The 20,061-nt window shown below is 45.7% G+C and overlaps 1 protein-coding gene across 2 annotated transcripts in view; it reads left to right on the top strand.

Moving 5' to 3' along the window:
• Positions 1-18,321, top strand: part of ARMH3 (armadillo like helical domain containing 3) — a 123,246-nt gene extending 104,925 nt beyond the window's left edge. For both annotated transcript variants that reach the window (XM_066323701.1, XM_066323702.1), the window contains 2 exons: positions 9,943-10,059; positions 15,948-18,321. In XM_066323701.1, coding sequence (XP_066179798.1) covers positions 9,943-10,059; positions 15,948-16,040 — 210 coding nt within the window. In that variant the 3' untranslated portion in view covers positions 16,041-18,321. The remainder of the gene's footprint in view (positions 1-9,942; positions 10,060-15,947) is intronic.
• Positions 18,322-20,061: the final 1,740 nt, after the last annotated feature.

Here is a 20,061-nt window from a genome sequence, read left to right as displayed (position 1 = left end):
TTCTCTAACATGTCCTATATTGATTTAACTTACTTTAAATACAAGCATCCAGTTGGTTTGTGGCCAGTTTTTTAGCATATTGGTATTTAGTTTTGCTGCTTCCTTTAATTAAATTTATTCATGCTGTGAAAACCAAGTTTAAAAAGATTTCTGATCATTAAAAAAAAAAAAAAAAAGTCATGAGCTAGATTAGCATCCATTTTTTTCTCAGCAAGCATCAGACCCAGGGCTGTATATTCATAAAGGCCATTGGCTTGGTAGTTGCTGTAAAAGATCAAAAAAGAAAATTAAAATGCATGCCAAGCTCCCTAGCCTTTTGGAGCGTCTGTGTTCTTCTTTCACTTGTCTTGATCTTCCAGTTAGAGTCCTGGTAAGTTTTGATTTGGTTTTATTTCTGTGTTATTCTGCAATCATTATATCCCAAAGAAGACTGTAATGGCTATATGAGGGGTGCAAACTCTCTTGGATTCTCTACTGATTTCTGTGAACCTGACCAGGTGACGTAGTTCCAGAAGCCTCATGTGACTGCAGGTGTTTGATTAGATCATAACCAGAATAAGCCTCCCCATTGTTTTTTCCTTGGGCACAATTATGTTTTGGTTTCTTTGAACTGGGGCAGTGCACTTACTTCTGTCTGGGTTTGATTGAACAGAAAGGGCTTTGTTGCATATCCTGCCTTAATCTATTCTCTAGGCAGCCTTCTTCCTGAGCTAACTGTCTTCTGGGCATATTTGAATTTCTTTACTGGGAATGAGTTTCTCCTCTGGTGTACATCAGGTATCCTGTTGTCATTTCATCAAGGCAATCTCAGCTTAAAGCTGTGCATTTGATTTCCAGCATTTGCCAGGATGCTTCTGGCTACTGATCCTAGAAAGGTTTTATTTCAAACTTTTCCTTAAAATCTTCACCCACCATTTTTTAAGTTCTTATATCTGTCTTTGATTTCTGTAATAATTTGGTATGTGTTGGCTTCTCAGTTCAGCTAGAGCAGCAGTTCACAACTTAAAACTCTTTTATCTTGTTTTGGGGACCAAGGTTACTGGTCTTGCTTTGGTTAGTTAAATGGTGCTGAAGAGCTGCTGCTGATTATTTTTTCCTCTGTGTTCAGGAGGACAAGGTCTTCTGTAAATAGAGAATTGCACCAAAGGTTGCACACAAATCACAGCATTCATTTGCTGAATGCTGGTTAGCCACTTAGGCTGAACGGGTAGCATGAATGATAACACTGAGCATAAGGATGTTCTTGTCCCCTTGTGTGATGTTTTGGTGACAGCAGTTGATTTACTGCTCTCTGAGAATGCAGCTGGTAGATAAAAAGCTTCTCCTGGAATAGTCGATCACATTTCAGCACTTAGGTTAATTGTAAGCACAAAGGGGAAATAAAAAAATTAACGGTCCAGTCCATAGCTATCTGCAGTGCATTTTGAGCCTTGGCAGAATTGCAAGTGCTCTTACGTACCTAGCAGTGAGAAATGTTTTCATAAATGCCACCAGCTGGAGATAAGGGTTCACAGCTCCAAAATGGGCTGTAACTCCAAAATAGCAAATCTATCTATCTATTTTCAGGGTTTTATGCTCCTGCCATCATCCTGGCCTTTCTTAGCGCTGCCTGCCTGTCTCAACAAAATTTCTAAAAACAGACAAGCTTAGTGGGCCTCATTCGGTTTCTGGCGTATCTCCCCTTCCAGATCTAAATGTCTGCTCTGGAGACTGCTTGTTTTATTAACTGATAATTTTTAAGATAATTTGTTTCAGGATCTTTGACTTCTTTTCTTCTGCCTGGGTTTTGAAAGTGCCAATGTTAAGCAGTTTATGGATGTTTGTTCCCTTTGGAGAAGTCCACTGAACCTGTTTTCTTTCCTTGAATGGCACAGGGTTGCCTCCTATGTTTTGCTCCCTGGAGAGCCTGTCCCTGCAGTCTGGGAAAGAAAGCCCAGTGTCCCACAAATACCAGGTTCTTTATACAAGTGGGATATGCTGATTAGTATAAACCCGCTGACCATCTTTGAAACTGGGAAAGTTGGATTGGTCTTGAGAAAAAGCAGTGTGAGGCTACATGCATTTTTGCTCCATATGCTCCAAACCTGAATGGGTTGAGGAAAGTGCATTTAACACATGTGGGAGTTGTCATGTATGTATGTACAGACATGACTTCTTGAAATTACTCTGCTGCAAAAGGATCCTGGCACAGGCCTTTTGGTAAGGTCAGCCATCTTCAGCTTCCTGACAGCTGGAGCTCGGAAGGTATTGTAGCACAGCACTGCCTAGTCCTAGTGATGGCTGCAGGAAATGTCCAGGGTTATCACCATATTAGTCTGTTCTGCTTGTCTATACCTCTTAGAAATTAAGTGCCCTGCAAGCCGTGCACATAGGGACCATATGTCTCCCTTGTTACTTGCCTTTGTCCTTGCTTGCAGCCTTATTGCTCCCTAAAGTAGCTGTTGATTTTTGGGAATGCCTGTTACGTGGGAGCTTGGAGTGGGCACTGTTTTGTACATTGACAGTTGCTTCTTGGTGGAGCTGGGTAACAGTTTTGGCTTTGAGACGTTTCTGAAAGCTGAGTGATTTCCAGATTGGTTGGATCAGTGTGTTTTTTACCACCATTAAAATAAAGTTGAACACCTAAGGCTTCTAATGGATTGTGGGTTTAAAACATTTCTGAAGCAGATAACTCTTGTCCCGAAATAGGATGCCATTTCTGCTAGCAGAGTTCAGAGAACAACAGTAATTTTCTGAGTGAGCTTATAAATTATTTATCTTTAGAAGAGGCACCTGTGGGCACAGGAGAAAGACTGTAACCAAACCCTCACACTCCATGGATAGAAAGTGTTGCCTTTGTAGGCTTTTTCCTTTAAAGATCACAGGATCCCTGTGAGATCATTGAACAAACATCTGAGCTACTGACAGACGGGCTCTACGCTGAGGTGAGAAAAGGAGGTGTGAAATGTCCCTCCTTGATGTTGCTAAGTAAAATAATAATAATGATAATCTTTTATGTATGATCAAAACCTTTTGCCTTGTGTAGAGAAGTGATGAGGCCTGGATTTCGATACCACTCAAGTGCAGATGTATAAAAGCAGTCCTCAGGAAGGATTTGGGACATGGAAAGTTAGACTTACATTTGGCTGGGCACAGAGCAGTTCACTGAAATCAGCAGGACTGCAAGAAGTGACTGGCAGGGACAAAGGATAAACTAGTGAGCAGAGACAGCTCACTTCCAAGCTCCAGGAAACAGTGTCCTGGCTAATGCTTAGTGAGCTGAGCAGAGGGAGATTGACAAACACAAAAAGTGTCAGTAAACCTGAAGTAAAGTGGGAACTGTTGCAGGGGTCCCTGCATCGACCTTAGCAGTGGAGAGCAGGGTGAGGCCCCTCCTCTCTCTTTCCTGGCTCACTCATCTTTGCTATGTGCTGCTCAACTTTGTCCGTGTGTCCAGCTCCAGACAGTGACCAAGACTCCTGTGAGTTCCATCAGCTTTGCATTCTCCACAGCAGGACTGGAGCATGTACTCATGGCTCATTGTGGCCCTGGAGCTCATGGGCAGCTGCACCCACCTCTGCAGCCTGTTCTTCTCCCCAGTGACTCTTACAGTCCTACTGCCCAGCAGCGTTGGTGCATCCCACGCCAGTGGCATCCTGTTTCATACCTCAGAGGAGAAATTTGGCCTTTTTTAGCTTTCACTTAATCTTTTGATCTGGCTGAACTTTTTACTGTTGGAAAAATATCCTTCCAGCAATTTTTCCTGTACTCAGGGCAGAAAAGGTGATGCCTTGTACTCTGGGAATGACAGATGTGTGAGCTGGTGGAGACTGTCTTACAGGCTCATGCTCTCAGCATGGCACAAGAGGGCCATGGGTCCTTCACTGCATATAGTACAAGCTGCTGGATACAGGAGATCTGGGGCAGGATTGGCAATGTGCTGAGTCTTACACATATGTGGCATGGTTACACTTCAGTCTGCAGCCCACATCTTTGTCTTTCCCCTCAGACTCACTTCAAATCCTCTGGATCCATAGATATGTGCTGTACACGCTGCATGTCTTGGGAATCTGAGTTGTGAAACTATCATAGCAACATCCTCCTCCTCTTAGCATTCATGAACATGGAATTATTAGGCATGGCTTGATCAGTGTGGGGGTGAGAAATGATGCTAAAGCATCAGCACTGCATTTAGCTCCAGGATAGCTGCAAAAGTAAGGTAGTGTTGGGTCAAACAAAAGCTCTGTGCCGCTGCTAGTCTTGGATGGGTGCTTTCCTGGAAGCCAGTGTGAACAGCAGCTGCTTCCAGCATGTGTGTGTAGCATTGGCAGCCTTAGTGGAGCCTCTCTCTGAACTTGGCTCCTGCAGACAGAGAAAGAGGAAAGGGAGAAGGAGATGCGTGCAGCTGGGGTTTGGGCAGAGTCTGTTGGGAAATGTGGCAGCTGTGTGTGTGTGTTTTTATTTAACTTCTAATTATTTAGTTATGTTCTTTGTCTGTGGTGCTTCTGGGGATTAATTTCAACAAAGACTCCAGCCTGCATCAGCAACTTTAAAGTTGCTCTGTGAGAAGTGTGATGGCACTTGGAAAAAACATATCGTTTTCCATATTAATTAGAAGTTCCTACTGTAAAATTGATGTCAATTATCCAGCACTTTATTATGGAGAGGCAATAGCCTCTTTGTAGTCCAGGTGTCAGCAGCCTTTTCATTACAATGAGAAATGTTGCTATTCAGTTGAATTCATGAGGAGAAACACTCAGGGACTATGAGTTGTTGTAGATATTAAGAAGGGAGAAAAAGGGGAAGATTTGTTCTAAACCTGGAATAAACAAGGCAGTTTGAGGACTGCGATGTAAAATGCACATTTCTACTGGAATATAAAAACCCTAGGGTCTCTTCCTACAGCCCCCACCCTCTGAGCTGAGGGGACAGACTGCTGAGTTTGCTTGTGGTGTTTTGTGTTTTGAATAGGTTTGGGAGGTGGGGCTGCCAGTATTCTCTCTGTGTGTGGTACACAGGCAGTGACGAGCACTCCATCACCTCTGCAGGTGGACAGAAGGCATGTTTGGCTGCCCTCAGTTCTTCTGTCCTGTTGTACTGATGAGAGTAATGCTGATGAGAGGTTGGCATTAGGTGCCCCATAGATTGGTTGCTCCATCCTCTGGCATGGAACAGATGGGACAGAGCCTCTGGCTTTTCTGTCCTGTGGGGGCTTGCTAGTTCTGACCTGGAGACCCTCCCCCATCCCAGCCATGTGAGCAGCAAGGAGTTGGTGAGGGGAGAAGTGCATTTTAACCTGGACATTGTTGGGGTGGTGTTTTGCCTTTTGCTAGATGTGAGATCAATCAGTGCTGTTCCGACTTCTCCTGTGTCGTGGTAGTTAATGACTGTCCTATGGGCACAGAGAGGCTTTAGTGAGGTACTGGTGATGCTGACTGATTGCATTCCTGTGCTTTCCTGTGCTGATTAAAAAGACAGTGTAGAGATCTTGATTTGTTCTTGCTTCTGTTTTTCCTTTAATTTTTCTGTCATTACCTGTGCATGCTTCCTGGAACCTACCCACCACCAGGTCTTTTGCTGGGTGCTGTGAATTGCTGGTGCTCTCTAATTTTATGTTCCAGTAAGGCAGAGACTGCAGATGCAGATGATGAAAGATTCTGCAGGTTAAAAAGTTACTAAGCAATGAAGCAAATTATGTCTGCCAGATAGATGGGCCCTAGGGCTGCATGTTGCCCATTAAGTTTTACTGCTGGTGCAGCTCCCACTGTGGCTTTGCTGCTAACAGTAGCAGTGTTCTCCTGGGCACAATGGGGATGGGGGACTGCTGCATGTAATCCCTGTGTTTCCTCAGGACAGAATCTTCCAGGAGGGCTGGTCTCTCCTGGGGCAGTGCTGTATGTTGGCTCTTGTTGAGGATCAGTCAGGGGGAACTGGTGCAGTAAGGGAAACGTCAGTGCGTAGTACAGCAAAATGATGGTTCGTTTTGAATGCTGAAAATTTCAGGGCAGGGGCAATTGCTTCTAGGGGAAATGGTTTCAGAGCCCATGCTTACAAGAGGCCACTGACCCAACCAACCAAGATTGTCCATCCAGTTTGTAAGGTAGTGGTGAGCTGGTGGATAGATCGAAGCAAGGAGCCACAAACTGTGAAATAAGCTTGTTCCTCTGGGTACAGTGACCTGGCGTGGCATGGGTGGGATGCTGCAGAGAGCTGAGCCCAAAAATCAGTCCCTCCTTTGGAAGCCAGCCCTCTTGCCATGTTCCTAAGAGGATGCCTCTATTCACAAGTTGTTGGTGATATTGGGGAAGGAGAGTTTTATGGGGCAGCTGTAGCTGCAGGAGAAAGCTGAAATCAGAATGCCAGAGAAAGCACTTGCTGTTCAGAGCAGCTCCTAGTAAGTTGGTTTGGGGACATGCATGCAGGGACCTGAATCCTCCAGCATTTCACTGGAACTTCTGGAAGGCTGTCAGTGAGTGAGTGGTGGGGCGGGAGGTTAATTTGATGGCAAATTATCTTTAAATTACAGTGGTGCAGCTCCACTGAGTTCTGGTTTGTTGCAGTGGAAAAAATTAGCCTCTGGGGCTGATATAGGTAACTGCAGGAAGGGAATTCAACAGCCTTCCCTCTTCTTGTATTGACCGTGTCTGAGTTGCTTGCTTCCGTCATACTGCTTTTTTAAGACTCTGATTCCCCTAAGGTAACCTACAAAAAGACTTTTAGATTGTGACTCCATTAGGGTTTTTTTTTAACTGCAAAAATCCAGTAAACCATTAAAAAAAAGAAATAAAGCTTCCCCTGCATGTTTATCCTTGCAGTCTGAGGAGTGTCACATCAAGCTCCTTGAAGACCATCTACAGTTCGATTTTGTCTGTCCTTGCCTGACACTAAAACTGGTGTTTTTCCAGCTTCTCGTGAGACTGTAAAAATTTGAATGACTATTTAAAATCTGTTTGAAAGAGCAGCCAGAAGTCCCTTCCTTAAAGTCCTTTCTCACACTTGGCCATCTTGGAATTCATGTTTTCTAGACAAGAGACTTCCAAGAAGAATGGGTCGAACAAGACTTTGAAGGAGAAATGCTTTAATCTCAAAATTAAATTGCTCTAGTTCCTTTGTATCTGACAGGTGCAGATAAAAATCTTGTGTGTTTAAGGAAAAAGGCTGTTTTTCCTGCAGTAGTTTTCCTGAGCAAAAGTCAAAGCAGTGTATAAGAAAGGCAAAGGATGCTGACACAGTCTTCTATTACACAGAGGATGTGAGGTTTTTTGTCATGTGTGTAGGAAGTTGATGCCTTTTAAATCTTCCTGTTAGATATTCTTAATACCTTCTGCTGCTCTTTGACCTGTCCTCTGTCTAGCAGCTGCATCTTAAAGAGCACATGAAATCATCTCAAGGATGGCAGGTCCTAATCTCAGTAATAGTTTCTATCCATTACAAGGTATGAAGTTGAAATGATCTGTGAGTGGGTTTATCTCAGATCCCACGTAGCATTTTTTTCTCAGCAGCAGCAAGAAAGGGAAATTATCAGGCAGTGGGGAGAAGCTGTTTATTTTTAACTTACCCTTTCTTTTTAAGTTCTATTTCATAATTAAAGGAGATAAGGAGTAGAAGCCAGTGAAATGCATAGCTGAAGGGATAAGCTGATCTCAAGCTCACTGAAGAGATTACAATAAGTAACAGAGTAGAGACTTTGGGGCCTCTTTTTCTTCCCTGTCCTCATCTTGAAGTATCAAACTTAGTTCTTAGCTGCTATTCAAAGGTGATGCAAGAGGGCAGATTTAAAGGTTTCTGGTTACAGAGCTCACTGCTGCCCTCAGAGTTTACTTCTCTTCGCCCCATGGTTTGAGGATGCCTCTTTTGAGTATCTGAAGACATCTCTACTCAGAGCTAGCAAGGAGGAATCCTGATTGTTCCGAAAGAAACATGTGCATCCATTGAGTGGTCACAACTGTGTGGCACTGTGCATGCCTGCGTGTATGGGAATACAGAGAGATTGAAAAGAAGGTTCCTGGGGAGTCACGTAGCCCCGAATAAAATGTCTTTGCTCTTGAATTACTCCTGGAGAAGCCTGTTCAACTCCTCACCTTTCAAGCCAGGTTTTTCCTCTGCAGCTTATTAGTCTTGGTCAATTTGGCTTCCTCTGACTGACAGGAGCAAGCTGCCAGATCCTTTATTGCTCAGAAGAGGGTGCATTATGCTATTACACTCAGTCCCTAGTGGATAGTTATTCCTGTGCCCAGGTGGCTTTCTTTCATCATTGCTCTTGGCTCTGCAATGCTTCTTGTAGCTTCAGCATGCAGGAGCAAGAAGGGCAGGCTGAATTTGGAGATGGATGTCATTGCAGGGGATTCTTTCTGCCAGTGAAGCTGACAAACAGAACAGCATTAGGAAATGAGTACTGGAGAGGAGGCTGGGAGCAACACTGGCAAGCTGTTCTTAAATAACATTGCAGAATCAGAAGTGCAGTTGGAAAAGGCTTCTGAGACCTTCAAGCCCAAATGCTTATTCCTATCCATAGCTTGCATCTGCAATGCTGGAGGACAGTTGAGCTGCAGAGACTGCTGCATGACCATCTCACCTGGGAACGACTTTTGGAACCCCTTTTTTGCCCCTAGTCTTCATGTGGATGATTCCTTGTAGCTTCTGCTCCCTCAGGCATGAGTGTCTCTGTGCACCACTGCCACATGCAGAGTTTGAGGGAAACAAGCTTTTGAAGGTACCCTAAGCAACTTTAGATTTCTTAGAATAAAGGATGTAAGGACAAGATTCAGTCCTGGCAACTGCCAGCTGCCTTAAGGGGCAGTTTTAGGAGAGTAGTCCATACATTGTTGGGAGTACAGGAGGAGAAGTGCAAGGGCTCCTTGTTGTTCTGGTCACTGTTGTCTTCAATCCTCTGCAGTGCTCTTCTTAGGATTTTTTCTGAGTTGTGATGCCTTGGAGCAGAGTCCTCTTCCTTTGCACCTTTTACCATGTGTCTTCCTACTGAAGCTTGTCATAAGTAGGGGTTACTGTAGTGCAAACCTCAGATATTGATATTTAGCTCTTGGAGCAAATGGCAACACCCTAAGAACAAAGTTCATGTGTTTAGGAGAGTCCTTTCAGGCACGGCTTCCCAGGAGTTTTGACCTCTATGGTTCCTTGTAGGAAGATTGTCACTAGCCATGTCACAAATACATTGAGGAATACATTTGTCCGTGCAGTGCTTTAAAGCTAAAAGTCATTGTGGGGGTCCCTCTAGTTAGGAAAATGAATAATTCAGTAGGACAGAGATGTGTAACTATGAATTTGCAAGTACAGCCCAACACCAGGAGCAGAGTAGGGCAGTAATAAAAGCTGAAACTGCTTTGGTTGCAGTGAAGGCTGCTGATCTCCTGGGCAGAAAGACCTGGATTCATGTCTTCATGTCTTTCTAAAAGCAGAGTCCATACCAAGGCTGATCTTCTCTTAGTGCCTGTCAGAGGCTTGTTCCTATCAGGAGAGACATGCAGTGCTGTGTATGGAGGCTGACCTGAGCAGTTCTAGAAGCTGGTGATTTAGCAGGTTGTGAATGGCGATTCACAGGCCAGGAGGAAAGTGTGGTGACAAAACTAACCTTGGAAGGACCGTGGGCTGGGCAAATCTGTGTTTGTATTGTGCTTCTGTGTTGCATCTGGGTGTACATGTGGCAATTAGCTGCTTGATTTATTAATGTCTAATTCTGATGACAGAAAGCTGCTGCTGTCATGGATACAGATTCCATCTACCATTCTCATGAATGGAGAAATTCTGTAAATTTCAGGACTGTTCCTTGGCATTAGGAAGACTTTAGTGCCCACCTCCGTGTTGTTAATCGTGAGCCAAATATTGGCTGTTAAAGCCATCTCTGTTGTGAAAACAGGTGCCAGAGTCTGTCTCAGCCTTGGCTCCTCCTGTGCAGAGGAGTCTGTAGATACTGATTCCTGTGCTGTGTTTGGCTGTTTCTGGCAGGTTTTGGAAGTGGTACGGTCCAACTACGACACGCTGACCCTGAAGCTGCAGGACGGGCTGGACCAGTATGAGCGCTACTCTGAGCAGCATAAGGAGGCTGCCTTCTTCAAAGAGCTGGTAAGCTGCCTTGACTCTGAGCAATCAGCAGCCCTCTTCCAGAGCCTTTGCTTATGGCCTGGGCAGTTGTATTTGAGGTGTAGCTGAGCAGTCCCATTACTCCATTGGACTGCCTCCAAAGACAGGGCAGGAGCAGGATCTGGACAGACACTGCATGTCTTAACAGATCTGAGAGCTCCCTGGAGCTCCCTGTGTGGCTGAAGAGAACCTCCAGGCTCTTTGGGCCAGCGCAGGTCAGATGGTGTCTGTCCCTTTTGCCATGAGGATTTGCTGTGCTTTTTAGTGGTAAATTTGTATGGGGAGAAGCTGACTGAGCTGACTGTTCCCACCTGGGGTTAATGATGCAGAGCAGCTTTGCTTTTCTCTTGTTGTTACGGGGACCATGAAGTTTGGGACTGATGAAACACCCTCCTGTTTATTGCTTTCCTTCATCACCCACAAAAAAGGATTCCCAAGCAAAGAAAGTGAAGGCATTCCCCTAGTACTGTCTCCATCTGCAAGAGGAGAAGACTGATGGTAGGAAGACCCACAAAAATTACAGAGCAAAGACAAAAATGAGTCTAAGTAATTCAAGTTGGTAGTTATAATTCTTCAGCAAGCCAGCTTGCTTACCCTGCTCTAGAGAGCCCTGATGGAACTTTTCTTGTCCAACAGCCATGTGAGTGTGGAGGCAGTGCTTTTGTAGTGGCTGGGGTGTGAGGGAAGCCTCACTCTTGAATCATTACAGCTTCATCAAACAGAAGGATCTCTAACTTCGGTAGCCTTCTCCACCAGTCTGAGAACTGATTCTTTCTTCCAGCTCTGTCCCTGCTGATTGATGAGTAATTGATGCCTGCCTACTCTGTCACGAGTCTCCATGAGTTGGGGCATGTTGTTGTGCATCCCTCTGTCAGCTCTGCTCCAGAACAGGCACCTGAATTGGTTTTGTTTCCTTTTACAGAATGCTTTTAACTCTCTTGGGGTCATTCCAGCGCTGACATTGGGTAGTATATGGGCAAAACCACTTGCAATTGCTTTTATGCTATTTTTCTGTGTTCTTTGTGCCTGTTTTTGTCTCTCTGGCCTGCTGTTTGATACAGCTTTCCTGGAATACACGCAAAGAAATTTGGCCATAGCTTTCTTGTGTCACAGGCTTCTTCTGTTACTGTACCCTGGAAATAAGACACATTCCTGTTTCTGTTGTCATCTGTTCTGTCCCAAGGGCTCCCAACCTCAGCCGGCATCTCCTTCCCCTTGGCCACATGACTGCTCTGCTTCCTGCACATCCCACTTTCCACTTGGCCTGGCAGAAGCTCAGGCTAGTCATGCCAATTGATTAAAATTACATTCTCAGTCCTGTGATCATCATAGCCACAAAACATTTAGGCTAAAATTATTTTCTTCCTAGACCAATTTCCAATTTTTTTCAAAATCCCAATTTTGTATCATTTAAGAATCTGTTTATCATAACCAGCTCGTCAACTCCCTTCTGAAAATTGCCCATCCAGGTACTCCTGGGACCCTCTCCTCAAGAGCATATAAAAGCCTGAATAATTACTGTATAAATGTGCTGATTTGACCCAGTTGTGAATCTGTTTAATCCACATCTCTAGATGCCCTGAGAATTGGGACCCTATTAAATGTTCTTTACTCACAGCTACAGAAAATCCCCTGCATTCCATTAAGCTGTTCCCTCAACACAGCGGGAATGAGCCTGATATGTTATGATTTGTCTTCAGCAAATCCAGTTGGCCTCCCAGCCTCCTCACTCTGTTTTTCTCTAGGTGCACAGTAAGTGATGGCTTTATTAATTGTTCAAACAACTCATCAAAAAGGCCCTAATCTGCTCTGTCTTTCCCATCGCCCCTTCAAACCAGGTACTTGAATTCTTTTTGTGAAGCTTTTGAGTCTTTACTTCAGTTTCTGTTTCTGGGCTGACGTTGGATAATGCCCCCTGACGCAGTGCTTTGTGTTCAACCACTGAAGTTTGCAAGATTTCATGGAGAGGGCAGAGGGAAGTTGCTCCAGTTCTCTTTGTGGGCTGCACTAAAGGAGCAGGACAGGTGGTGAGCTTCAGGTTTCTGAATTCACATTGATCCCATCAGATCTGGACAGGATCGTTTGCAAATAATTCTTTCCAGGTTCTGCCAGGTTTTCTTATCACTGTGAATGTTTGCATCAAAGCAAACGCTTCTTGTGTGGGGAATGACACAGAGGAGACAGTTTTCCTTTTCAGCTGCCTTTTTATCTCTCTTTGCTCCCATTAAGCAGGTGAGCAGAAGCTTCCCCAAGCCATTCTGGGGGCTCCTGTATGCTTAGAAATCTTGTCCTCACTTCTTTGACCTGCTTTGCTAATGCACTGCTTCCCTTCTCTTGCTTTGCCTCAGTGCTGCTCTTTCTTGCTAATCCTAAAGAAAAATCTCCTTTCTTCTCCCGTTCCCTTTACAAGGTTTTCAAAGGCTGTGATACTGCGGCCACATTGTGGTGGAAGGTGATGTGCTGATTGTTTTATCAGCTGGATTTTTTGGCATGTTGTGCTGCCTTTGAGGGGCTAAAGGAAGGAAGTTAGGAAGTTTTCTAACACTTCTTATTTCTTTCCCTTTGAAGCCTCAGGGAATGTCATTTGAGGTCTGTGCTGCTTTGATAGAATGAATGGTTTGGATGTGAGCTTTTGGACCCTCACATTGCAGCTGGAGGAATGTGTGGAAAGAGATTTCAGCATCTTTCCAAAACATTCACTGTCTTTGCGGTTAGATAGGTTTCATTAGTCTCAACATAGTCTGATTAGGGATTGATTTCTACGCAGGAAATTATATTAATTTGACTTTTAATTAAGTGTAGTAGTCAGTGTAAACCTTCTTCCCATTGTACAAATAATTTAAGAGCTGCTTGTTGATTAGGAGTAGATTTAATTGATGAGACTTGCTGTGAAATAGGAGTGTCAGTACAACCTTGCACACTTCCAGCTCTAATGACACAAAACTAGAATTTAATCATGTTTTCCCCCATGGTTAATGCCCTTGCTTCATCTACTTCATTTACTCATCCTTCCACAGGTGATGTCAGCATTTCATGCACTTCCCATTTCTTCAACAGTTGTGGACTAATAGTAAGAAAACAATTTTAAAGCTCTTCTGGCCCTAATTCTCCAGGATACTCTGCACAGGAGCAAGAGAGGACATGTGCTCTGCTTGTACTTCCTAGCAGAATGAATCTTAAAGCTCTGACCTTAATTTCTGCAGTTTTGGGGCCTTTGTGTAAGTTAGTCTGGAGGGATCTGGTAAATTCCAGACTGGCAGCCAGACCTGAGCTGCCCACTGCACCAAGAGCTAGGAGGAGTCCTGGGGTGTATCCTTGTGGAGCAGCTTAGGTAGACTACAGGAGGCTTCTGAAATTTATCCTTGTTACAGACTGACACCTCCTTGCGTAACTGTTTGGTCTTCCAACTCTGGAGGGGAGATGAGCTCTGGCTCCCTGTGCTGAGCCCTGGTGCTGGAGATAACTTGATTTAGCTTTAATTTGAGCTATTCTTGACTTTTAAGCGGTGTGGCTCAGGCTGCCTGATTTCTCATAGCAGAAGAAATGCTGGGCAGAGATTTGTGTTAAAGTCACTTGTATGTGTTATTATGCCCACTCTTCTCCCCAGTTTGTGTTAAGGCAGATCTACATTCATCTCGACTGCTCTTGACAGAAGTTTGTGTCTAAAGCTCCTCTCAAAACCTGAAGCTGTCTTTAAATGAAACTAGCTCCACAGTAGCTACAGGTGAGCTCCTCCACTGCTTCACAGGGCATAGGTTTTAGAAGTATTTCCTCTTTTCCTGTGTAAATCTTCTTTGTCTCGATTAGGCTGAGTATTTCTTACCCCTTCCCTGGGGAGCCAGATAAATATTACTCACTGTTCTCTTTCTGACCTCATTTTACATAATGGAGTGTGTTTGCTCTATTCCTCCTTCTCTTTGCAAACTAATCAGGCTAATTAATTTCTTGTGCTCTACCCCATAGCTACAATTTCTGCTAAGCCCTGTGTTCTCATTGTGCCACTCCAGCCTCACTTTCTGGGCTTGCAGAGACTCCTTCTTGGAGACCTTGATGTGTATACAAGCTGGGAATCTTCTACTGCTGGTGCCTGACTTCTGGCAGCAGTTCTTGAGGCCACGAGCTCATTACTGCTTGTACTTTCTGTAGCTGGGACCCACAGAAATGCATTTAGTCAGAATAAGGACACTGGCTTACACTGCTTGTAGCATTCTGTCCCTTTTCTTCAGGCACTCATATTCCCCAGGGCAGAGAACTCCCCACAGCTCTTTACTCATGTTCTTTCCTTCTTGTAAGAGCTGACTGGATCACTGGCATTGGAGCTCTTGGTAGAACTGGGACCAAATCCCATCAGTGGGACTCCTGTCTCTTGGCAGCAGGACAGCCCCGTGCCAACCAGTGTTCCAGAGACCACTTGCAGTGGTGTTTGACACATGGTACAACCGTGGTTATCTTGCAAGACATGGTCCCAAACTATTTGAGGATGGAGTAAGTAAAAAGATAGCTAAAGAAGAGAGATGAGGGGGTGCTCCAAGGGGACAAAGATTCTTGGGGTCTCTGCCAAGCATCCTGATGAAGGAGACTTTGTGGTTTCTGCAGATGACATAAAACTTAAGTACTTTGTCTTTTAGGGTAGACATCTTTGCTGGCATGCTCGGTTGTTAGGGTACATGCAGTGGAGCTCACTGGGGTCCATTTCACAGCTTTTCCTGTTATCCTTCCAAATTTTGATTTCCTTCCCTCTCTTACACATTCTGCCTTTTGGGTAGCCTTCTGCCCTTTTTGTATGTTTTTCTCACTAGGGTAGCAAGTGGGACGTTCGGCAGTTTGTGTGCGCTTGTGTATATATATATATATATATATATATATGCTCTTCCAGCCTCTGGTGTTGGATTCCTCATTATGCATCTATATAATTCTTCCCCCAGTGCTTCTGTAAAGCAAAAAACACTAACCAGGTCAGCAACAACCTTATTATCACAGGCTCCAAGTCTCTGGGAACTGTAATCCTGTTGTTTGGATGAGCTTGTGTCAGTTTTGCTTTCTGTCACTGCTGCACAGTCGCTGACACAGATGATGTTTGACTTTGTTTTCTCGTTGCCAAGTACAGCTGAGACTGAGCCCAGTCTGGGGCCTTCATATTTGGCCAACAAGTCTGTAGGCACGAGGGGGGAAGGGAAGCTGCTGTCAGTAGAGCTGCCCAGCTCTTCTTCATGCTCTGTGGGTGACCAGAAGTCTGGGTGTCATTGAGGGATAAAGGTGTCTCTTCTTCAGAGACAGTCAGTGAGCCAGCTGCACGTGTACTGCGCTTGGAGTACACACAGCTGGCTCTGAACCCAGGGGTTTCTGCCAGCCTGATGATAATTTGTGTTTACAGCACAGTGGCATAGCCTCTGTCCTTTCCTTCAGTCTGTATCTTTGGCTCTGTGGGTTCTGGAGCAGGACAGAGGCCATGGCACTACATTAATCCAGGAAATGCCTGCTGGCACTCCAGTGGGCATTGATAAAATATGATCTTTAAGGTGCAACCTGGGAATGCTCACTTACCCCATCTCTTTGCCCCAGAACAGGAAACACGTCATGGCTCCTGTATCCACACAGTGCATCTTCTTCCATCCCTGTCTCATTGGGAATTTACTCTCCTTGATGGGATATCACTATCGACATTCCTGTTTTTCCCAGAAACAGCTGAACCTCAGCATTTCCTTGCTAGGCTGGAGTCTCAGTGAGAGCTTGCTGCAGCAATTGCAGTGGAGCTGTAAATGCAAAACAGCTTCATGCTGAGCATGGAGGTCAGCAGTGCCAAAACTACCAGTCTCCTGCGGAGCCAGGAGGAGTCCTGTGGCTAAAACATCTCGTTTTGTTTCTGTCAGGTTCGCTCCATCAGCATCAATGTGAGGAAGAACCTTGCTTTCAACACACTGAGCCAGGAGGTGCTGCTGAAGGAATTCTCCACCATCTCTTGAAGCGGGGACGCTGCCGCCGCGCCGGCTGAGCAGAGACAGGCCCGTGTGGGCAGGGACACTGCAGCTCTGCCCTGGCCTCCTGCCTGCCGGAGGGACTGTGTTTCTTTTAGGGGAACGCCTCGCTGCTGTGTGTTTGATCCCAAAGGAATGTGTTTCAAACAGAACTTGGGCTGAGGAGAGGTGATTGGCGTGTTGAGGAGGAAGCAATTTTTTTTTTTTTATGGTGCCATGGGAGTGGGCAGCCATTCCTGTGACATAGCAATGGGAGATTCCCTCCACAGCCTCAGGGAAAATGCACTGGAAACCTTTGTAGCAGAGCTGAGGAGAGCTCACAACTTAAATAATAAAACCAGCCGAGCTGTGTGAAACTGTTCTGGGTAGAGATTGCTCACCTGCTCTATGGGGAAAGCTCTCTGGTCCCAGGTGAGGGCTCTTCTTTTCCATCAGCCTGGGTCAATGTGTCCACCTGTAATGTAAGTCAAATCCACTGCCATTCTATTGGGAATGGCTCCGGGTTATAGAAGAGTTTCCCCAAGGAGCAGACCTTGCTCACTGCTGTCTCCTGATGTCAGAAGGTGTCACTTCAATCAAGCCATCAGATTACTGGAGAAGGGGCAACTTTGCCTCCAAGGCTGTTGGCTTACAGGGTCTAGTGTGAGCCAGTATACAAGAATATGGGTCATCAAACAGAGCACTTTGTTACTGGATACCAGCTCTGCTTGGGGTCACTGTTGCTTCCAGTCGCCCCAGCTCATCCTCTGTTTCTAAGGTAGATGCACATTTTTAGATATTTGGTTTTCATGGCGCAGAGGACAGGCTGACTCCTTCTCCCCACTCACCCTATTGCCCTTCAGAGACCGCTTTGCGACAATCTTCCTCTTCCTCACAGGAACATCTGCCTTGCACATGTTTGCAGGTGCCTGGTGACCTTCATAAAAGAAGAAGTCTCCAGTTTTTCCCTTGTGTGTAGCACACAGTTAAAATGCATCTGGAGAAGTAGTGACTTCACTTTCTCTCCCTCATGTCTTCACCAAGCAACTTAGAGCCACGGTCTGCTGAGGGCTTCCTAAGGAGGAGCTCTGGGATGATGCTATGGGGCACAGGCAGACCTTTCTGCTCCCAGAACCAGTGCTTCAGAGGTGCCCAGATCTGGCAGAGCCTGTTCAGAGTGCTGTGTCAGGCTCCCAGCTCAGGAATACACAGCATAAACACCGGTTCCACACCTGTTCCCTGCTCATGCATTTTCAGCTCCCAGCAGTGATGTTAGATATTAGGATCTGGCCTGAATTGGTGGACTGAAGTAGAGAAGTTATTTACATCCCAGATCCACAGGGTCTTTTTCCTCCCCCCTAGAAAACAGGTGGTATTTTTAAAAAGTGCCTAGTCCTGCTCTTAGCCTTGTAGGTTAGTGTGAGTAATGTGGATGTCATGCTCATTTACTCCCATTTTTAGGCAAGGCCTTTTTCATGCTAATGTGCGTTAATTGTGTTAATGTTTCATCTTACCTGCTATGAGCATGGGAAACTGAAAGCTGTGTCCTTGGCCACCCACTGGGCAAAACACCCGATGAAGTCCCTGTGTTTTCCTTGGGAGCACTGGCTTCTCTCAGTAGATGATACTATTCCTCAGCAGGGAATTGTCTGGCTTTTAACAGCTAAGCCAGACATTTGTTTGCTTTCTGCCATGCAAGAGTATGGGAATGTGTTTGTGTCAGAGGGACAGTGCTCAGGAGAGCAAGCAGGCTCCATAAAATCACTGCTTGAGAATAGGCCAGGGCATGTAGAGGAGGCAGCTTCTCCAGTGGAAATTGAGGAATAGATGTTTGCAGTACATGTGCTTGTCTGGGGGGGATAGAAGGGGATCTCACCTCTGAGGGGGGAGTTCCTTCTCAAGGGCACTTGAGGTGCAGCCCCAGCATTGCGACTGTCGGAGCATTGAGTTGCCCAGCTGTTCTCATGCCTCCTGTTCTCTGAGCCCATTTAGGCTGAGCCTGGACACACACATGAGAGTTTGCAATGAGTCTACTTCCGACTTCAAACCTCTGGAATTTTCAGCTTCTCACTCTGGGCTCAGCTATCCTGTCTCCCTGAGGATGCTCCCTTGCTGGGATCATCATAGAAGCCCGGGCATGTGTGAGATCAGTTCCTGAGCCCAGCCCTCATCCAAGTCTGAGCTGGGGAAGACTGTGATACATGTCCTCTTGTCACACTGTCACTGAACCAAGCACTGTAAATGGATGTACATACAAACCTAGAGCTCAATAAATAGCAGAGCCCCACCAGTCCAGAGTGTGCAGTGTTTGTCCTTCACAGGAGGGAGAGTGGGGTGGTTATGGGAGTGGCCGTGTCACCATTTGGTGGCACACTGGCTGCAGCAGGGCTATCACCTGCCCTTGGACTCTTCTGCCTGTGCAGAGGGAGATTGTGGCACTGCACAGTAATGCTTTGTCCTTGGTCCAGTCTGCAGTACCATCCAGTAGTCAGCATCCGTCTTCCTCTTACGTGTCCCTGTGGCTGGCACTAAGGAAACCATGAGCAAGGCTGAGAGCCCGTGAGCAAGGGATGCAGGGACCTGCCTGTGTGTGGTGTGATGCTCCCTGTTGCTGGTGTCAGCAAACTCCTGCTCACAGATTCTGCTTCACATTTGCCTGCTTTCTTAAACACCTTACTACTGTTTGTGTTTTGAGGCCAGCTTGAACTGAGCAGAAAGTCATTTAAATCTTAATGTTCAGCTTCAGGATGTGTGTGATAGCCTCAAACTTTCCCATATCTGATCTGAGCAGGTGAGTGTATTTTATTATATCTAATTCATTACTCTGTTTTTGGAAGAGCTGTTTTGGAGGCTTAGGGAGTGTGGGGAGGAATCAGGTTGCTACCTTTAAATTACGGGAGCAGCTGCAGGGATGCAAATATTTTACAGAAAAATGACCTGGAAGAGAATTGAATTTGAACTAAACTTTGGAGGGAGTTGCTAAGAGTTGTTTTGTACATGCCACTGTGATTTTTGATCTCTTTTTCCTTAGCTCTTACAGGTCCCACTTTTCATGCAGACTTCAGAGAGAGGCAGCTTCTCGGGAGCTGAGTCTTTCCTACATGGGCCAGCAGCTCCAAATGGTGTTTTGTCTGTTCTCTGGAGCTGCCAGGAGCAGGTGGTAGCAAACCCCTGATCATGTACAGCAGCCGGAGGGTAGGGTGCACCTTTGCCCACCTGCTGTGTTTGGTTTGCAAACCTCTTTGTCCTCTTCTTTGTCATGGCTGTTGCCTGCTCTGGTCCTCTATCCATGGCACAGGGGCGATTCCTCTGCAGGTTCGAGCTGCCAGACATGTGAGCATGTCCTGGTGTCTCTTCCTGCTTGAAGAACTGAATACTCCTGCTCTGGAGTGCTGCACACTGTTGCATGGTGCATATCAGGAGAAGTCCCAGAAGGAGATGTCTCCTAGACAGCACCTGCACAAGTGATCAACTCCAGTGTGCACTACCTGCTTCCTCACACTTCTTTCTCAGGGTGGAGCTGCTCTCTTCCCTAGCTCCCATTCCAGTACAGGGCAGGCAGAGGGAGTGGCTGTTCCCCCTGCCAAGTCACAACTGGCACTGTGTGTATTGGGACTTGGGACAGTGTGTGGCCAGCAGTCAATGATAAGATTTACAGCTGGCTCTTGGCACTCAAAAGCAGCTCTTGGTGTCAGCACTAAGGGCTTTTATTCTTCATCTCCTGTGGGGCTCTGTTTTCCCATTTGGTACTTGTTGGTATGAGAAGGTCGTGCTGGAGAGAATGCAATGGGATTTTTTGGCAGATGAGCCATTGCAGTAACCTGAAAAGAAAGAGGTAAAGCCCAGCTTTGGAAAGTATAGAAATCCAAAGGGGCCAGGATTAAGATGTGCTTTTCTCCTGATGGCAACTTATTAATGCTTTTACTGATGCTTTCAGGAGGAGGGAAGACAGAAATATTAGTGATGAATGGAAGTCTGGACCAGGAGTCTAGAGAAAGACTGTTGCAAGGCTAGTGGGACCTGGAGGCCC

This window comes from Sylvia atricapilla, chromosome 8 (assembly GCF_009819655.1).
Source record: "Sylvia atricapilla isolate bSylAtr1 chromosome 8, bSylAtr1.pri, whole genome shotgun sequence".
Classification (NCBI taxonomy): domain Eukaryota; kingdom Metazoa; phylum Chordata; class Aves; order Passeriformes; family Sylviidae; genus Sylvia; species Sylvia atricapilla.
This window is presented reverse-complemented; position numbering and strand designations above follow the sequence as displayed.